The sequence below is a fragment of the Lipomyces doorenjongii genome (genome assembly GCF_038497915.1).
Source record: "Lipomyces doorenjongii strain NRRL Y-27504 unplaced genomic scaffold V1508scaffold_13, whole genome shotgun sequence".
In the NCBI taxonomy this organism is placed as follows: domain Eukaryota; kingdom Fungi; phylum Ascomycota; class Lipomycetes; order Lipomycetales; family Lipomycetaceae; genus Lipomyces; species Lipomyces doorenjongii.
The window spans coordinates 28,558-46,473 of NW_027118080.1; the positions used below are offsets into that span (position 1 = coordinate 28,558).

General features: G+C 46.6%; 8 protein-coding genes across 8 annotated transcripts; 3 read left to right on the forward strand and 5 right to left on the reverse strand.

The window, feature by feature from the left end:
• Nucleotides 1-691: 691 nt before the first annotated feature.
• On the reverse strand, nucleotides 692-2,546 carry V1508DRAFT_403183 (P-loop containing nucleoside triphosphate hydrolase protein; the record flags this gene model as incomplete). Its single annotated transcript, XM_066938539.1, has 3 exons — nucleotides 692-788; nucleotides 908-1,710; nucleotides 1,764-2,546. 3 exons carry the CDS (start codon nucleotides 2,544-2,546, stop codon nucleotides 692-694), a joined length of 1,683 nt encoding a protein of 560 aa, XP_066797004.1.
• Nucleotides 2,547-2,811: 265 nt separating this feature from the next.
• V1508DRAFT_413606 (Mss4-like protein) lies at nucleotides 2,812-3,616 on the reverse strand. Its single transcript, XM_066939809.1, has 2 exons — nucleotides 3,347-3,616; nucleotides 2,812-3,289 (listed from the first exon to the last, which is right to left on the reverse strand). The coding sequence occupies exons 1-2, from the start codon at nucleotides 3,497-3,499 to the stop codon at nucleotides 3,029-3,031; spliced, it is 414 nt and encodes a 137-aa protein (XP_066797005.1). The 5' UTR covers nucleotides 3,500-3,616; the 3' UTR covers nucleotides 2,812-3,028.
• Nucleotides 3,617-5,999: 2,383 nt separating this feature from the next.
• Nucleotides 6,000-7,039, forward strand: V1508DRAFT_403185 (uncharacterized protein; the record flags this gene model as incomplete). The annotated part of the gene is made up of 2 exons (XM_066938540.1): nucleotides 6,000-6,138; nucleotides 6,192-7,039. The coding sequence occupies 2 exons, from the start codon at nucleotides 6,000-6,002 to the stop codon at nucleotides 7,037-7,039; spliced, it is 987 nt and encodes a 328-aa protein (XP_066797006.1).
• Nucleotides 7,040-7,070: 31 nt separating this feature from the next.
• V1508DRAFT_413614 (inositol polyphosphate kinase-domain-containing protein) lies at nucleotides 7,071-8,224 on the reverse strand. The gene has a single exon (XM_066939810.1). The coding sequence runs from the start codon at nucleotides 8,189-8,191 to the stop codon at nucleotides 7,184-7,186; it is 1,008 nt and encodes a 335-aa protein (XP_066797007.1). The 5' UTR covers nucleotides 8,192-8,224; the 3' UTR covers nucleotides 7,071-7,183.
• An 85-nt stretch (nucleotides 8,225-8,309) lies between these two features.
• V1508DRAFT_413616 (Argonaute siRNA chaperone complex subunit Arb1-domain-containing protein) lies at nucleotides 8,310-10,721 on the forward strand. Its single transcript, XM_066939811.1, has 3 exons — nucleotides 8,310-9,203; nucleotides 9,257-10,363; nucleotides 10,418-10,721. The coding sequence occupies exons 1-3, from the start codon at nucleotides 8,487-8,489 to the stop codon at nucleotides 10,463-10,465; spliced, it is 1,872 nt and encodes a 623-aa protein (XP_066797008.1). The 5' UTR covers nucleotides 8,310-8,486; the 3' UTR covers nucleotides 10,466-10,721.
• A 1,232-nt stretch (nucleotides 10,722-11,953) lies between these two features.
• On the forward strand, nucleotides 11,954-12,535 carry V1508DRAFT_396241 (uncharacterized protein; the record flags this gene model as incomplete). The annotated part of the gene is made up of 3 exons (XM_066938089.1): nucleotides 11,954-12,020; nucleotides 12,089-12,116; nucleotides 12,169-12,535. The coding sequence occupies 3 exons, from the start codon at nucleotides 11,954-11,956 to the stop codon at nucleotides 12,533-12,535; spliced, it is 462 nt and encodes a 153-aa protein (XP_066797009.1).
• Nucleotides 12,536-12,792: 257 nt separating this feature from the next.
• V1508DRAFT_396242 (uncharacterized protein) lies at nucleotides 12,793-13,644 on the reverse strand (the record flags this gene model as incomplete). Its single annotated transcript, XM_066938090.1, has 1 exon — nucleotides 12,793-13,644. The coding sequence occupies one exon, from the start codon at nucleotides 13,642-13,644 to the stop codon at nucleotides 12,793-12,795; it is 852 nt and encodes a 283-aa protein (XP_066797010.1).
• A 112-nt stretch (nucleotides 13,645-13,756) lies between these two features.
• V1508DRAFT_438224 (nitrogen permease regulator of amino acid transport activity 3-domain-containing protein) lies at nucleotides 13,757-17,650 on the reverse strand. The gene is made up of 3 exons (XM_066942168.1): nucleotides 14,879-17,650; nucleotides 14,679-14,828; nucleotides 13,757-14,628 (listed from the first exon to the last, which is right to left on the reverse strand). Exons 1-3 carry the CDS (start codon nucleotides 17,434-17,436, stop codon nucleotides 13,971-13,973), a joined length of 3,366 nt encoding a protein of 1,121 aa, XP_066797011.1. The 5' UTR covers nucleotides 17,437-17,650; the 3' UTR covers nucleotides 13,757-13,970.
• Nucleotides 17,651-17,916: the final 266 nt, after the last annotated feature.

Consider the following 17,916-nt stretch of genomic DNA (forward strand, 5'->3'; position numbering starts at 1 on the left):
CGCCAGGGACGCCCAGTACTCGTCAGGGCTGGCTGGGGTCGGGACGCTGTATCCATCATTAGCCGCCACTCCTATAAATCAAGACAAAACGACAACAAAAAAAAACAAGAGGGGTCGCACACCACGCTTTCTTTGCTTCCGTAAACTCCTTTAAGCTTGGCGGTTCACGATCCAGGATTTCCCCAAGCGTAACAATGCTCCCGTGTGTTACATTTGGCAACAAATTCTGGAACTTGTGCTTGATCGTTGACACGAACGAGGACTCAACACACGTCGGCTCCCAGTCCGCCTTGCTTGCTGAGTACATGGCGCTACCTGTCAGCATAGCTGGATACGAGAGATACAGCAGTCCTATGGCCGTCAGCATTCGTACTAGATGATGCGCAAATGCTTCTCACCTTTAGCTCGCGTCATGGCCACGTACAAAAGCCTTCGTTCTTCAGCCAAGTCAACTTCATTCGCAAGCGATAACGCGTGCGGTATAGATCCCTCATATACCCCAGGTATAAACACCACGGGCCATTCTAGTCCCTTCGAGCCATGGATCGTCGAAATTGTCAACACCATAGTTGGATCGAATGCACTGCTCTCAGCTTCAGACGGAGCCAGGTTCACTGTCGCTAGAAACCTGCTCAGAACATCGTCAGCCGCCTTGTTGCCCTCAACTCCCTCAATGTCAGGCAACTCCGGATCAGGTGCTGTAGCACAGAAATATCGAATATGCTCCTTCAAATCCGTCACGTTTTCCCATCGAGCAGCCCACGTATCCCCCCGATCTTTCCGAAGAACTTCCTTGTAGTCCAAAGCCGTAATCAAGTAGTCCAACGCATCAGCCAATGGCGTCTCGCGTGAGCTGTCCTGCACAAGTTTCTCCGCTTCAGTAATGATATCCACAAATTGTTTTAACGAAGCTCTGACTTTGGCATTAACCCGCACCTGACCATCAATTGCCCGTTGAATTGCATCCCAAATCGGCACTTGATATGCATTCGCATGACTCAGTAATGCCGCCTGCATCACGCTGCCGATTCCTCGCCTCGGGCTATTAATAATATCCAAGAGCGCAGGACTTCGCCGAGACTTGACAACCACTAGGTAGTTCACAAGTAGCTTGATCTCTTCTCGTTCCCAGAATCGAAATCCACCGACGATACGGTAGTCAATTCCTGCTTTTGCAAGTTCGCTCTCGATCGGCCGCGTCAATCTCGCGGACCGCACAAGAATTGCAAAATCGTGAGGCTTGAGCATGCCGCAGCTGAAGTCGATTAATCGCTGGATCTCTTTGACAATGTGCCTGGCTTCGATATACGGATTTCGAGCCGGAAAGAACACTGGCATATGGCCCTCATCGTGATTCGGCAGCACTGTCTTTTGTATTCGCTCGGTATCCTGCTGGATCACGGCCAATGCTGCATTCAGAATATGCCCCGACGACCGGTAGTTTTCTTCGAGACTGACAACGCTCGTATCCTGAAAATCCTGTCGCATGCGCATGAGATTCGTGGACTCTGCCGCCCGAAATGCATAGATACTTTGATCCGGATCACCAACTATAGTGATGTTGGACCTTCTGGTCGCGAAAAGCTTCATAAGTTGGTACTGCACGACGTTGGTATCCTGGAATTCGTCTACAAGAACAGCTTGTATGTTCGATACCACCAGGGGATTAGTACGGAGCAGTTCCATACATTTGAGTAGCAAGTCATCAAACTGTCGCCTTCGTTAGCATTTGCGAATCAGATGGAATCTGCAAGGCCATTTACATCCAGAAAATTAGCTTCAGCTAACTTGTCCTGGTACAGGCTGTATACTTGCATCATTTCTTGCGTAGTGTATTCCAATGCCGAGAGACTGCTTGGCTGGATCGCGCGCGACTTCATATTCGAAATCGCATTCCGGGCGTGTCTACAATCGTTCTTGTCACTTTCAGGGTCCACTTCTTTCATAACGCTCTGTATAAAATGCAACGCGTCTGTTTCGTCTGCAATTTGAAAACCCGTGGGTAAGCCGATTAAATACCCGTACTTTATCAGATACCTGCGAGCGATAGAATGAAACGTGCCGAGCACCAGACGAGACGCCACGGACGGACCGACCATCGCTGCGATGCGCTCACGCATTTCATTGGCAGCTTTCACCGTGAAAGTTGTGACGATGATATTCGATGGATGCACGCCTTGCGACAGTAGAAAGATCACCCTCGAGATCAAAGTTTTCGTTTTGCCAGTACCAGGGCCGGCAAGAATTTGCAGCTGCGATTGGAGTGGGAAGGTGACTGCTCGTAGCTGCCGCTCATTAAGACTCAGTCGCAGACGATGCGTCGGCGATGAACTTCTGTGGGGAGCTTTCTTATCCACTGCCACTTTATTGTCATCCGGTGACAACGGCGATACAGTGCGTTGTTGCTCTTGCAGTGGGAACACCTCGGCTTGGGCAAAACTATTTGATTGCTGCAGTGTCAATTCATCATCTTCATACACATCTTCGACTTCAAAACTCGTGTCTTTGACGGATTGGGAGGACGAATAATGGCGCAGCGGGTCCATTTTTGGTGTTATGGATAATCTTGAAGCGACCACCAATTCACTAATTACTCGAACATTACCCACAGCGAACCGAATCAATCACGTAATAACGCAAAAGAGGAGACGGATCTCAATCACACCCAATCGGATGGGTAGGATTTCGGTGGATGTTGTCGCGAATCAGTTTGTCAGCTGGACGCGACGCGTGAAAGTTGGTTACAAAACTTGTGATCTGTGACTCGACCACCATCACATTCTACGAATTTGAATCACAATCTAGAACTGCTTGGTTCTTCAACAGATACTTGTTGCTTATATTACTATGAAGGAGCTATATATATAATCTACTTAATTAGATATAAGCCAGGTTATGCAATACACACTTAACTCATGAACGCCGATCCAAGCACGCCTTGAATTTTCCACAATTATGTGCGCAACTTTCCAGATAAGGAATATACAAACGCAATTCTCTTCTCTTAACACCACACGCACTGATATGCTCATTGATATAACACCAGATTTGCACTTAGTAAAAATTCTTTCCCTCCATCTTCTGCCACAAAGTTCGAATCATGATATCCCAAGGGACCGCGGTCACAATCCGCACAAGCAAGATATTTCACACCCGCTGAAGAGCTTTTGCTAAATCCAAGATTATCAAAATCAAAAGGGTCTCCAAGAACCCAAAACAATTCGGTTTCTACATTGTTTGCTTCGCTGGTGGGTTGCTCCTTCTCGTCCTTCTCCGGATCTGTGAACGACTACGCTCGTCAGGACATGTATCGAAATCAGAGCATAGGCTTCTTTAAATAGCTTACCCTTGGAATTTGTGTACGTTTCCGTAAAGTTCCCATTCCAGGCGATAGAATTATGGAGGAGCAATTGCTATATGGACAACAGAGCTTGTGAACATTTCGCTCGCCTTCTTTCGGCGGTGTGGCAAGTTCTGCATATTGCTGCTTGGGCGCCATATTGCATATAAGATAATAAAATTAAATATGTATAACGATCAATGGAAACATCGAACGGGGAACAACGGGAAATGATTTCGAGTATAAGCTAGGAGTAAATAACAAATCCACAATTTTGCACAGCTATGTCGCAACCCTAGTCGAGCGTATCACGCTGAGTAACTCTCAAATCAAGCATAACCTAACCCGATGAAACTGCTCTAAAACATTCTGCACGCCGCTGGGGTCATCCCACAACAAAGAAATCGCGGACATTTCATTCGAGATATTGAGTGGACTTCAGTTACAGCAGATATGACCCGGTAAGATGGCTAGAATGTAGGTTCCGCCAGTTAAAAGGCACGTAAGCTCTACGCAGCAAGCTTCCTCCAAGTTCGTGCATGATCGCCGCAATGACGAGAATGGACGCAGTATCTTTGTGATACCATTTTGGCTAGCATCGCAGTATCAGAAGGGCGCCTTCGTGATCGCTGCCTCTCGATTACAGACACCATCTACAACGTGACCGACCCACAAGTGATGACATATCATTTTTGATATTGCAGTCTATAAATCAATTGCATATAGTTACTTGGACAATTCTTTGACTTCCCCGTTAATCCATCACATTTTTCGAGTTTACTCGGCAGTTGCAGTCCATCTACGGAAATCTATTTGATCATCTCGTACTTCGCAGCGCCGCGCGGACGGCTCACATCAATTGTTTCAGTCAATTGCTAACCACGACTTGTTCACATGAAGCCGCAGAGTAAACAGTACGGCAAAAAGCTTCCAAGTTCCGTGTAAATGCTCCCTCTGCTGGCTGCATCGTGCAACTATTCAATGAGAAGGTGTGAATAAGTCTCGCGCATCAGTTCGGATGTCAGTGGACGGTTTATATACCTAACATTGTCCAATCAGCAACAAGGACAACTACATATGGCATACAGATGCCATTAGCAGCGTACCAGTAACAAATTATCTTCCGACACTGTATAAATTCAAGCAAGGGCCGGAAGTTGTGTATTTTTTTGGAAGTGGCAGTAGTAGTATGTGTGATGCAGCACAGCAGAGATGGATAAGGTTTAAACGAATTCTCCTCAACTCCGCACGGTGACGTCATCACGCGTCCACCAACGCCTAGGTGACAAATTTTTCGAGAAGATAAGTTAGGCATAAAAAGAGCGAACACTGAGCATGAGCTTGGTTGGCGCAGCGCGACTCAGCGGCGTTTCGGTGAAAAGAGTTGTCGCCGATGAGTGGTTACTGGGAATATTACTGCTGACGATATAGGAATAGTGAAAGATGCCGCTGTCTGCGATGCTGCTCATGCCACTCTGACTGTTTAATCAGTCAAATTTTGTGATCTGGCTTTCCTGTTTTGTACCATAGACACAGAAAGGCAGCCCACAGAACAACGGGCATGTCGGAGTCAAGGAGTCACAGGTGCCTAGAGTCACGTACCGCTACGCTTGACAACGTACCGCTACCATTTAACCATTTATCAGGGGAGAGGCAAAGACACCGAGGGCACCAAAACCGCGAGAGTCTGGCTGGTGCGCGTGTTTAGTTCATCTGTCCGATCTGTGCTACGCATGTCAGCAGCTACTCTGACACACGGCAATGGGCGGAAGTTGGCACCAGAGCTTGATAGTGCGGCTTAAGTGGTCAGTCGTTTCACTAAACAAATCAATCACTCGGACGCGGCGCAAACACGCGTCTCAAACCTGATCTCACATCTGTTTATTACAGAGAATATACTAGCATTCTTTTAGGAAAGCTAGGGCACCCGAATATTCGCAGATTATCAGCGCAACGATAAATATTATTGCAATCACGTTGAGCTGGAAGGCTGTATGGGGCTACGTTGGCTCATTGAAACGGCGAAAATTAATTTATTCGAGCACACGGTACACTACTACTGGGCGCGTGATTAGAAGCGAATATGCACAAAATACCATACCCATTATAGGAAATTGTTGACGTGACGTGTGCCATACTGTTTTCCAATTGTCAACGGAACGCGTCGCTAAATCATGGGATCGAAAGACGCGAGTGTGGTACGTGTTTTAGTGAGCGACGGTTTAGTCCATCTGTCCGATTCTCAGACTGCGCTATATTGGCAAATGTGCATGTGAACTCTTTGTCCAATGTGCGCTACTCCGCCAAAGCGGAAGACGGACGAGTGCGGAACGCGGTCTAAGCATTATTGTCACGTTCGCATTTTGTTCGCAGGCTCAAAATCCGCGGTTTGGTGGTCGTCTAAATCAACTAAGTGTGTGCATTCCTGACAGCTAAATTGGATAACCCTAACCTTCTCGGGCGCAACCGGGCACATCACACCCTATTTACGTTCGCAAGTGCGCGAGTACTTTAGTGTTATTGGCACTCCATGCCCAGTATGTTCGACAGATTCAGTACATTATTTAAATCTGTACGAGCAGCATCATTATCCTCTACTAGGGCAAGGTCTTGTCTATTTACTCAAAGACCATTGTTCAGTCTAATTGTGTTGAGAAATATGTCCTCAATTCCAGTTAAGCAGAAAGCCTTTGTCGTCCCCAAGACCGGCGGTCGCGAGGTCTTGGAATTCGAAGTTACTCCAGTTCCAGAAGTCTCTACTACTCAGATCCTCGTGAAGAACGAATATGCTGGATTAAGTATGCGATATTAAAATTAGCACCTCGATTAGATGAGTACTAACAGACAATAGATTTTATTGATTCCTACTTCAGATCAGGGCTGTATCCTGCAAGCACTCCCTATATTGCCGGTGGTGAAGCTGCTGGTACTGTCGTTGCCGTTGGATCATCTGTTACCAAGTTCAAAGTTGGTGATAGAGTCGCGTGGCTCGGCTCTGGCGCTTTTGCAGAATACTCTGCTGTCGACGAAGGTGGGAGCGTGAGTGTTATTCCCGAGAAAATTGATTTCAAGACCGCTGCTGCGTCACTCCTGCAGGGACTGACTGCTCTTAGTCTGGTGAAGGACGCTTATGAGGTCAAGCCAGGTGACTGGATTCTTGTTCAGGCTGCGGCTGGTGGTATGGGCTTATTGCTATGCCAGTTGATTAAGAACATTGGTGCTCATGCCATTGGTACTGTGTCGACGTCAGAGAAGGCCGCGCTCGCTAAGAGTGCTGGTGCAGAGTATGTTATTAATTATACCGAGGACGACTACGTCAAGAACGTTCTCGAACTCACGGACGGCTTGGGTGTTCATGCTGCCTTTGATGGTGTTGGAAAGGCAACCTTTGAGGGATCATTTAGTCTCGTCCGCCGAAAGGGCTCCATGATTACGTTTGGCAATGCCAGTGGTGCAGTCCCTCCGTTTACTGTGGCTAGACTCTCACAGAAGAATATTAAACTTTTAAGACCGACGCGTGGCAACTACATGGCCACTCCTGAGGAGTGGGATTTCTATACTAGTGAGCTGTGGAAAGCCATTGCTGATGGAAGTTTGAAGATTACTGTTTATAAAGTCTATCCGCTTGAAGACTATAGATCCGCTGCAGAGGCGTTGGAGACCAGATTGTCGACTGGAAAGGTTGTGCTTAAGTGTTAAACTGTTGAGCTAAAGCAAACATATGTAATCACTCATGCACACGACCCGTGATTTGTCACGAACAAAATATTTGTAGACGGTAGTAGGTTATTATTATATGCCTTGTGTCATATAACTTGTCTATCGTTATCCTAGAGCACGATTCTATAGCTCGGACAGCAACTCCTCGAACAGCCTTCTTAAATTATAAACCCCTTCTAATGCGTTCATATCCATTCCTTCCCCTGGCGTCCATGTGGCATGCGCAAAGTCAATCAGTTTGACACGGCAAACAGATTTCTCGTCGTCGTCCTCGTCTTCGCCTACTACTATCTCCCGTGCTGAGAACATCGAGACCTGTTCAACAATCTGCCCGTCGATTTCGACAGTTTCGCTAACCATCTCATCAAATTCTTCTTCCGATTCATCGTAGCTGTCATGGCTTTTCTCTGGTCGCTCTCGTTCTTCCTTAAGAGCCTCGTCAATTGCTGTCGGATCGCTCTCGTAGACTGCCAGGATACTGGCAGAATACATTCGAGATTCTTCTTTCTCAAGAGCTTCTGCAATCTGAGAAATCCCTGTGATAAGTCTCCGAATAACTTCCTTTCGCCGATCTGTACCTAGTGCTTTAACAATAAATGTGTCAATCCCTTCTTTAACGGTTTTAATATCGAAACTCCGCCCATAGTATTTGTCGTACACGACGTAGTCTTCTTGGTCTTGATCCCAAGTCTTCATGCCCGCAATTCGCATACAAAGTGAACCACTAGTGGTTTTAGCAGCTACATCATCCAATCTTTTTCTCTTTTCTATAGAGGCTTGTTCGTCCCATAGCTGTCGTCCTAATTTAACGTCGATAACTGACGGCTTGGAAAATCCTGCCGCAACATTCTCAAGAGCAATTGCACGCTCCGCGCCTGTAGTCCTGTGCACCTCGCCGGAAGCATCCGTAATCGCACTTTGTTCGTTCAATTCTAGCACTCCATAAAATTTAGGAACGACCGATGCAACTGAAGGGTGTAGTATTAAAGACTCGTAAAACTCGATTTCTAATTCTGCGGCAGGCTTGATGACCACCGCACCACTCGGATCTTGCAAGACACCATCGTGACCTGCGACCTTATTATCAAATGACACAGCCGCGGAGATGTTAATTGCAAGTGGAGCACTCATTGCCGTATTAAGCGTGAAATATGCACCTGTAGTAGTAAAGACCATCTCAGTCACACTTGTTGGTGCGGCTCAAATCTATCAAACTTCGAAGAGTCGAGTGCTAGGGGGTGCATGGAATTTGTCAAATGTGCTTCATCCCCTTTTTGGTACTTTTAGTTACTACATCTGGCTTTATACGAAAAGAGGTTACTTGCAAATCAGATCTCGATTACTTGCCGAGAAATCAAACGAAGGATGTTTTGCAGCCTGCTCACATTGACCACAGTTCATTTCTATTGATCTACCAGCAATCATAATGGAAGAGCATGATCTCCGAAAGTTGGCTGAAAGCGCTGCTCAGGCCATGGCAGATCGAAGTGGAATCCGTACGCCATCGCAGAACATCACAGTTGAATCGCCTCTGGCAGAAAGTAGATCCGGGACCGCGACACCTGATGGTGGAGAGAATGACGAAGAGCTATTGCCTGATGGAACGGCAACAGCGCCTGAGATGGGTCCTGCTCCAGCAAAAAAAAAGAAGAAACCCAGAAAAAAGAAGAGCAAATCTCAAAAGGCTCTGGCAATTGGTACGGGATTTGAAGAGTACTACGCGGATAATCCAGTGCGTCCAGAAGAGTGGGCTGAGGAGCGGAAAGAATATGATCCGGCTAAGCATAGCTTCAGAGAGAGGGTTGATGCTTGTTTAGTGCGATACAAGAAGAAGCGCTTCCTTGATAAGCACCGAGCAAGGATTTTCCAGGTCTATCTTAGTTTCGGAAAAATTTACAAGCCCAAGGCAGAGAATGAGAAGGTTGCGGGCGAAGTAGAGTCAGATGATGAAGATGGCAACGACGATGATGGCCAGAGTCTGCAGAAGAATGGTGTTGGTGGATACGACGAAGTGCTGGATGCCGAAGATTGGACTCTGCGCAGCAGGAAGTTCTTTGCTCATCATATCCCGTTCGAACTTTTCTTAACCAAAGAGGGCCCATTGCAAGAGGCGATAACGGTTGTTGAGAACTTTCTCCGTTATGTAAGAGCTTGTTTCGTATCATTGAGGCTCGATTATTGCTTACCATATTTTAGCTTCTCTTTCACGAAGTTTGTCCGGAGTTTACTCCTGCATTAATTGACACGCTATATATCGCCAAAGTGTCTCGGAGAGAACTCTCCGCGGCTGCCAAACTTAGTAATGTTCTCCCTGGCCAGTTTAACACTGCTGTTTCCTTCTTGCTGGGCGGAGAATTCGGTCATAATAATCCGTCACTTCCAAAGCCTATCTATGATCCATCGTTAGATTCTGAAGTCGTATACGATATGGCGAGTGGTACAGGTGATGCTGTTCCAATTAATATTCCCGCGGAGATGGCAAAACTCACTGAAAAGAGTTTGTGTCAAGAACTTACAGACGAGAGTAAGATTGTGGTGAACCCGAAAGAGCCGGAGATCGAGTTTCAATTTAAAACTGAGCTAGATGATTCTGATCTGGCGAATCTTCCTGATGATGGAGATGGCGTCAATGCTGCGAAAGTCGATCAGAGCCGTAGCGCTGGAATAGTGCAGGTCGAAAATGTCACGGAAGGCTCTCATGAGAATGACAGCGATTACAGATCAGACAGGAACGAAACAACAATCAAGGACATTCCTATCGCGCCGATTCAGGAGAGCTTTGAAAGATGGCAACAGACTGCTCCGAAAGTTGAATTTGATCAACAGATTGAGTGGACTGAAGACAAGCAGTTCGAGGAACGCATGAATCCGACAACTGACGAACCATGGGAGGAAATCCCTGTCCAATCTGCGTATGATTTTAGCATGACAGAATATGAAGCAAGGAAAACAGTCTCTAAAGTCTTATATTGTGATCAGCTATTAGAGCGAGTAGGCTCACTGTGCTATGTAGATGAGTATTCTTTACCGGTAGAAGTTGTCGAAATTCACTTACCGCATGAAAAAAATGAGAATGCCTTGGGTGAGATGGTTGTAATTCCGTGGTGGCATGTACTGGAGGATGAGTCAGCGCCGGATGATTGTCCGTTTCCAGAGAATGAGAAACTTATTCTGCACTTGGAACAAAAGGTATTGGATCACGTTTTCATAGGAATGAAAATGGAAGCAAAACTAAAAAGACTCTCGGATGGGTCATTGGAGCGGTTCGGGAATGAAGGCACTATAGTATTCGATTATGTTACGGTATGTAATTGGCAATATACTGTCAATAACGTAGCTTTGCCTAACAACTATTAGAGGATCATGTGCTCTTTCTATATTAATTCCTCTCCTACCGGGGATTAATCAGAAAGGAAGAGTGCTATACCGGAAATTCGCTGGATAGCGACTGTCTCGGTGTAGAAGCTGTAGGATTGTACACTATGATAGGATTCCTTGAAATGAAGGATAGATGGCTCTCCAATTAGAACCTGTGGCGGAGGGTCCGCTACATTTACACGGACGTAGCGCTGTGGTTTTCAATGTAGTTCCATACGTATGCTCTTGGGAATCAGTCAATGGATAGCAATGTCAATGCCAATTGTCAACCTGTGACAACAATAACTCAAACAGGCGCTCATTGTTAGACTAGGGTCATGCAACTCGGGGAAAACCCGAGAAGGAAGCGAGCCTCAACGCGCGCCACAACAATTACCAAGTAAAAGTGTGACGGCTCTCAAAGTGCCGGTGGATTGCAGTATGGACCATCTACACGATCGTCGTTCCTGGGTAGATATTTGTCTACTGTCCGATCTACTGTCATGCAACGCACCAGAATATTTCGTGCACCATTGACATCGCGGTCGCACTCAAACCGACATTCTTTGCAGGCGTACTTTTTACTACCCCTAACGTCGTTGAGTTTTCCGCATGTTCCGCATTCTTCAGAGACCAAAACGACTTTGCACGATTTATATTCTCGTGCTTTGTCGAGAAGTCGTTGTTGGAATTTGTAATGTGACCAAGTGGCAATAACTCGTGCCGTCTTTGACTTGATCCGTCGCTGTCCACCTTTGCGTGTCACCATTTGTTGAACTGGGAAGCTAGGTAGGACGACAAGGTTGAACGTCGAGCACAAATACTTTTGCAATGCGACAGTGCATATCGCTGACTACGCTTTGTATCCGCCGTCTTAGTTTCCCTGCCGCCTTTTTCATGCGCCACCTCTTTGCGCGCGTGATATCTTTCGCGGAATATTTGCTGTGCAGCTCGTCTAGCCAGTGACAAAGCCTATATATATGGCCAATGTCATTTTGCCGAGCTCAACCACTTCGCCGTCTGGTGTATAGCCTGTTAGGAATGTTCGCACTCCTGGGTCCAGAGATATCAGTCGACCGGAAGACAGCTCTTCAAGAACCTGCAAAGGCATTGGTACGCAAAGGTAGTAGTGACCAGTAGTCCTTTGGTACACGAGTCTGCTGTCGTACTTTAGGTCATATGCGAGTGTTTTCAGCGCTCTTCATTTTGCGAAGAAACGCATACTTCCCACTGGTGCGGGACCAGTGCTTATGATGTACCACAATGCTCTCCTGGCAACACTTTCTGCGAGATCGGTGCTTAATCTTGAACACTTTCTTGTCGTTTTTGTACCTGGCATGTGAGGTGGACGGCGAATTACGGCCCTCCGGTCACCGCGGTTCTAGCTGCAGCTTACAGGGTTGGGATATATTCGGTCCGGTCACGTCAAATCCATAAACCTTAATAACCTTAACCAAACTACCGCGTCCTCGCAGTCAATCAAAAACTCTCCGTGTCATTTACAAGATTCAGCTCGTTTGGTTTATTTATAGTAACATGTCTAGACGACTACTTTTACGGATAATGCCACCGATCGTGGCTGGCATGGCTGGCGTATATAGCGGTAAGTGTGTCAAAAAGAGGAACGACCAAAATCAGGCGTAGGTGGGACAATAATTAACGCTTTCGCAGGATTTGCATTCTTTGATCCCATATTTCGGTAATCAATATCGAGCCTAACAGCTATTAGTAGTATCTAACATTTGGATTAGAGAGGAGCGCGAGAGATTAATTCGAGAAGGCCTCATCGTACTAGCTGATAAGCACCCTGCCAGCGAAGGACACACACAAGGTGCTGCGACTCCAATAAAACCTCCAGCTCCTCCTTCGGTCGCAACAGAAACAGTTATCAAGCCAGTACAGTCCCCATTAGTTTCGACTGACGTCAGCGTACCAGACGCACAAGCAAGTAAATCATTCGGGTATTATCTTGTTCACCCATCAGAACTTTTCTCCTCGAAGGACCAGAATACAAGTGGAGACACGCTTCCTGTGAAAGAAGCTTCTGAAGTTGCAATTGATCAAGCTGCACCAATTGAGAGCGAACATGCAGCAGAGTCTAGTGCTGACACGAAATAGTATTTGACGTCTCTTTCGATATACAGAGGGAGCTAAAATACCGTAGGATCACTGTTACTTGTACATAGATACGCATACAGGCTACTTGGGATTTTGTACTATAGTTGATCATTTCTTCATTGAATAATAAACCCATTATTTTAAATGCCGTCATAGCCTAATATAATACACTACAGAATGCAGCTGACCTGTACTCCATTCCAGACAAAGAGGAATGATACAAAACCCAAGACGAATATGAAGACATTATGTTAGTATCAGTCACTCCCAACGAGAGTCCTATCTTGCTCATCATCGTACGAACTTCGTTGCGATCGTTCGCCATAATTAGAATGCGCAGGCGAGTCTGACCTTCTCCTATGTCGATGGATGTGAGAATGATGTCCATGACGACCATGTCTGACATTTCTACGGCGCCTTATCTCCTTTGACTCACTGCTGAGACCAGAAGAACCTGCATCACGTAGCGCTTTCTTGTATTCATGAGACTTATCAAGTCTGTGCCCATGGCGAGGACAGAGCCAGCATGACACCATAATCGCCTTCTGCTCTTGACGCGTCCCATCGGCAGAATCTTCCAAATAGTTAAATAGAACTTGGCGCTTTTCTAGGAGACATCTTGACTGCTTAGAATCATAATCACAATCGTCCTCCGCATTTGGTGTGTAGTCTTTGTCCTGTACTTCACATGAAATTTCAGCGCAAATGCCTTGCGGTCCGCCCTTATTCTTGCCAAACTCCGCCATCGTTCTCCATCGCAGAGCAACCATACCCTCCTTGTATCTCGACAAGTCAAGTAGTGGAAAGTCCTTGACCAATCTCTTATAATATGCCCTCGCTATCTTTTTGCCATATTCGTCTGCTCTGTCCGTTCTATCGCTGCGTCGTTGTCCAGATTCCTCTACATATTCCTTACTTTCACCGCTTGCCGTACAATAGTCGTTGAGCTCAACGTCGTCTTCATCGTTGTACCTCAAAAGTCGATGATGTTTACGTAATAAATCTCGTTCTGTAACCAGTCGAAGTGGGTGAAGTGAAGTTGGCCCCTGTGCATGACCTGAGACAGCTACTTCATGGCGTGCTTCCCTGGATTCCTTGTTGTGTGTCATTTTCAATGGCAAATTTTCCTAATATCATTGCAAGTGATCTCAAGATTGTAATTCTTACACAAGGCGAACATGAATATTCGTTCGGAGATGTCAACCCTCTGATCTACATATCGCTTGTGGAAACGTCTTTCCAAACCCTGATGTGCGACCCTACGCCGCAACATCTCGTTCTTCAGTCCGTTGTACTAATCCCAATAACTTACATTGATCCATCCAACCCCAAATTTATACAAAACAATCCCCGAACAGCATACAAAGTTACCATATTTACATATAATTAAGATATTCGCAATACTCCAATACATAAATAAATCAACCACGCAGCGTTACCAATGCCTGGAAATGATGATATGCTCTTTTACAATTGCCAGTAAATTTCTCACGTCTCTTCGCTCAATCCCTTCTTTGCCGGGAACATCCTCAAAAGCGACTTTACCATTCATATATTTGGCCACTTTCCAAAATAGCTCGACTATACCTTCATTCTGCCCTGCGACGATCTTGTCCATCCACTTGCGTTCAAGTACATTCGCGCGGTCAGGCTCGAGAATAATCGTATCCTCTAATTGGTTTTCTTTTGCGAAAAGCTGATTTAGTGAGGTCGCTGCGTTTTCGCCCTGGCGATGAGATATCAAAACTGTATCGGACAAAACAATATCGTACCTATCATCATCATCTTCTTCGTCCTCGTCATGATCATATTCTCCCCTGCTACTTTCAAGCACTTTTCGTAACCGTTCGTCATTAGCTACTGACTGCTTGATCGTCTTGGAAATACGGAGCCAAATAAAGGTACGCAGCTGTGCTAAGTAGCCCAATCGCAACAGCCATGCTAGCGCCTCAAGGTAAGTTTCACGCATACTGTGTGACGGAATGAGGGTGCCATATGGACGCGGCTCGTGAGACGATATTTCTTCTAGTATGCGAGGGAGTGATGGCAATGACGGGAATGTCTTGGCAAACATGTTAGAATGTGTACGTAGACTAGATAGTGTTAGCCAGCTATAACTTTCGTAAGTAACAATAAGACTTACCAAGATAGAGGCGCCGTTGGTGCCACGATATAGATACCTCGTCTATGTACAGGAATAATAATCCGAGCACGTCGCCAGTAGATTAAATGTCTCGCATAGCTTTCGGCATCTCGGAATGAAAGCTCAGTATTAGCTGATACCTTCAACAACCTACGAAGGTCAGTACACCAGTTGGCAACCATGATACACTGGCGACATACGATTCGGTAGGAGAGACAGAACGAATGAATCTTGCCATTGGACTCCGTGGATCTGTCTGGAGCTCGTTGATAATCTTATCTGCCTCATCCAGCAATAGCAATGCATGTTCCAGAAAGGGCATGTCACCCTGTCGATTGTGTTGACTATCTTCCAGATTGCTGTCCAGTCTAACGGAGTAGTCTTCTGTAGTGAGATAAAATCCTGGAATTGTGACAGGTTCCAATATGGACGGTAGCGTTGCAGAATGCATCTGGATCGGAATCTGAAAAGATCGAATGCTTCCATTGATTACAACTTTCGCAATAGACGACGTTGATATGGCAAGGAATATTTGTGCCAGCGCGAGCGCGAGAGAGGATTTCGTCAACGTTTGTGCCCAGAGTTCCTCCTGAGGCATACCGCTCATGGCAGCACTCTCCCGGAGTCTAATCATCATCTGTGCTTGCTTCCAGACATAGTTTGACTTATGCTGCTCATACCGCAGACACTCCGCGAGTGGCGCCGCGACGTAGTCATACATTTCATCAACGCGCACATTGTATTCCAGTTCCGGCGGGTTCATAGCAAAAACCACATGAAACATATTCATAGAACTCTTTTCATCACTTGAAGCAGACTTATTACGAAGCGGCTGCAGTGATGCTTCCAGCAAAGGCGATGGCATCACTGACGGCGCTCGCGAACCAGTAATCGAAGATGGTTCGATTGAAGAAGACGGATCACCCTGATCGTCACTTGGGAAATTGTCGCTAATCTCATCCGCTTTTCGACCGATTAACCCTTCGTAATTGCTATCGCTTGCAGCAGCCGCATAGTTCGCACTGCGACTTTGGAATGCGTGAAACATATTGTTTATATTGTTCGCTAGGCTACTTCTTTCGTCGCCGGCTGCCGAAATTGACATGCTTTTCTCATCGCTTCCACCATTCTCCTGCACATTCTCGTGACCGGAGCCTTGATTGGAGTCCAACGTGAAACTCAGTAAAGATCGTTCCAATGCATTGGTGCTACTCTCTACCTCCATGTCATCATCGAAATATTCTTCGTCTGCATCGTCGCCTTCCTCTTCGTATCCGAACACGCTATCAAATCTGTCAGAGTCAGATGTTATGGACTTTATTGTAACTGACGCAGAAGCAGATCCACCCTGCGTTCTTCGCAACTTCCGTACGCGATCCTCTGCACTGCGCTTCCATTTCCCGTCCAGCCTTGCATGCATCGGCAAACCCAAGAAGGCAAGATCCCCAACAGTAAGCTCGAATTTTGTGTCGCACATGCTTCGCCTCGGACAAAGTAATGCAGCTAAGAAGTCAGCGTCATAACCAAAACTCTGCTCCCACGGTGGTTGATGGATTTCTGACGAAGGATGGCTGTTGAGGTTGGCACTCCCTGAGCGTTCGTCATTGTCACTCCCGTTAGAATTTTGGATGACGTTATCAGTACTACTTTTTCGTCGACTATCATGGTGGTGATGATGACGTTGGTGGTGATGATGGTGATGGGAATGGGAATGGGGACTGTCAAGACTCCTTCTCCGAGAAATTGCGTCTCGTGTGTTTGACACGCTTCGTGATGATGGCGCTACATTCGACGTACGGAGAGCACTCGCAATATCGTCCAACTTGGTATTATTTGCAACTGCAGTGGTATCTATGGTCGACAACGCAGCAAGCCGTGGGGACAAAACCGCTTCCGCATAGGGTGATATACCTCTGCGCTGCAGTTGCGACGACGAACCCAACGACTTTGCAGGCTCTGGCATACTTGCTTGTAGATGTGCTGGAGAATCCTCTAGGACGAGTGAATTTGACAAATTTGTCCGTCGTCCATTAGACGAGTGACCACTAGGCGTATGACTTCTGGGCCGAGAAGACCGAAGCAAACCTCCCCCCGCAACTTGCTTCCTTCGCCTTCGCGATTGCCTATGATCATGGCGAGCCTGGTGACTAGGCACAGCTCCGAAACCTGCGATAACGTCTGATCCAGAACCCTGCGCTAGAATTTGTGATAAACTCCTGGCACCTGTCCTTGGCGATGATGACCGACCCTGGCGACTGCGTAAGCTGTTACCATCCAAGGGCTCCACAACGTCAATTTCTAAGTCCAATGCATTGTCAATATCTGCGTCGTCATCGTCTGAATCCACTATCTCTTCTGATCCCGCGCTTGATGAAAACCACCGATTGTCATCGTCCGAGTCTGAGGACGATGAAGAATATGACGAAGACGAATAGGCCGAACTAGGGGGTGACGTGTCCGGGGAGTCAAATCTATAGAATCTTGACGACCCGGCCGGCACCGCACCCAACGCAGGCGACGATGGAGTTGAATATGGCACTGGCGATGTGTCGCCCTCGCGCTTCCTGTACCGAATACTGCCCGCCAGGCCTGACGAAGCGGAAGCTGCTGACTTGCCTTTGACTTGTCGTGACGATGGCGCGTTGGCGGTCTGAGGATAATTAAACACGAATTGCGGGCCATTGGGGGTCGTGATAACAAGCATAATTCCCAAAAGATGTGGTGTAAGGCCGGGGCCTGAACGGGCGTGGCTATTCATGATCTTGTTCACTCAGGACCTACCGTGACAGCGGAGTGCTGACAAGAGATCAACAGACGCTTTCGTGTTTCTGCGGGACAAAGAGTATATTGCTGGTCATGGAGATAAGCTGGTGGTTGTGGTGTGCTAATAGGTCAACTGTATACTGTCGCTTCTGGTTCGGTCAATGACGACGCGCCGAGATTATCACGGGGCGTCGTAAACGGCCAACAAAAATTGTGTTTTGTCTAGAGGTCAAGTGTTAAATTTAAAATTTGATTTTTAAATATTTAGATTTTAGGTTTGGACACACGCCCGCTGCGTTGTATCTTTTCATACAATCATCTTTGGAAAATGTTAGCATTCTGGGTCTTGTGCCACTTCCCTATAATTTTCAACCGGTAATAATATTCCATAGTGGGAGTACGTTCTGCTAGCAATGGCAACGTACGAGTCCGCGTGAGTCCGCGTGCTTGCACTTCTGTTAAGTGACAACGGAAT

Excerpts from the sequence above, each read along its gene's own strand:
- V1508DRAFT_413606 (XM_066939809.1), bottom strand. The coding sequence starts at position 3,499 with ATGGCGCCCAAGCAGCAATATGCAGAACTTGCCACACCGCCGAAAGAA. Across the intron at positions 3,290-3,346 it reads AACGTACACAAATTCCAAGG|TCGTTCACAGATCCGGAGAA; the intron begins GTAAGCTATTTA and ends TGACGAGCGTAG.
- V1508DRAFT_413614 (XM_066939810.1), bottom strand. The coding sequence starts at position 8,191 with ATGAGTGCTCCACTTGCAATTAACATCTCCGCGGCTGTGTCATTTGAT.
- V1508DRAFT_413616 (XM_066939811.1), top strand. The coding sequence starts at position 8,487 with ATGGAAGAGCATGATCTCCGAAAGTTGGCTGAAAGCGCTGCTCAGGCC. Across the intron at positions 9,204-9,256 it reads TTGAGAACTTTCTCCGTTAT|CTTCTCTTTCACGAAGTTTG; the intron begins GTAAGAGCTTGT and ends ACCATATTTTAG. Across the intron at positions 10,364-10,417 it reads TAGTATTCGATTATGTTACG|AGGATCATGTGCTCTTTCTA; the intron begins GTATGTAATTGG and ends AACAACTATTAG.
- V1508DRAFT_438224 (XM_066942168.1), bottom strand. The coding sequence starts at position 17,436 with ATGAATAGCCACGCCCGTTCAGGCCCCGGCCTTACACCACATCTTTTG. Across the intron at positions 14,829-14,878 it reads TCTGTCTCTCCTACCGAATC|GTTGTTGAAGGTATCAGCTA; the intron begins GTATGTCGCCAG and ends TGACCTTCGTAG. Across the intron at positions 14,629-14,678 it reads CCAACGGCGCCTCTATCTTG|TCTACGTACACATTCTAACA; the intron begins GTAAGTCTTATT and ends AACACTATCTAG.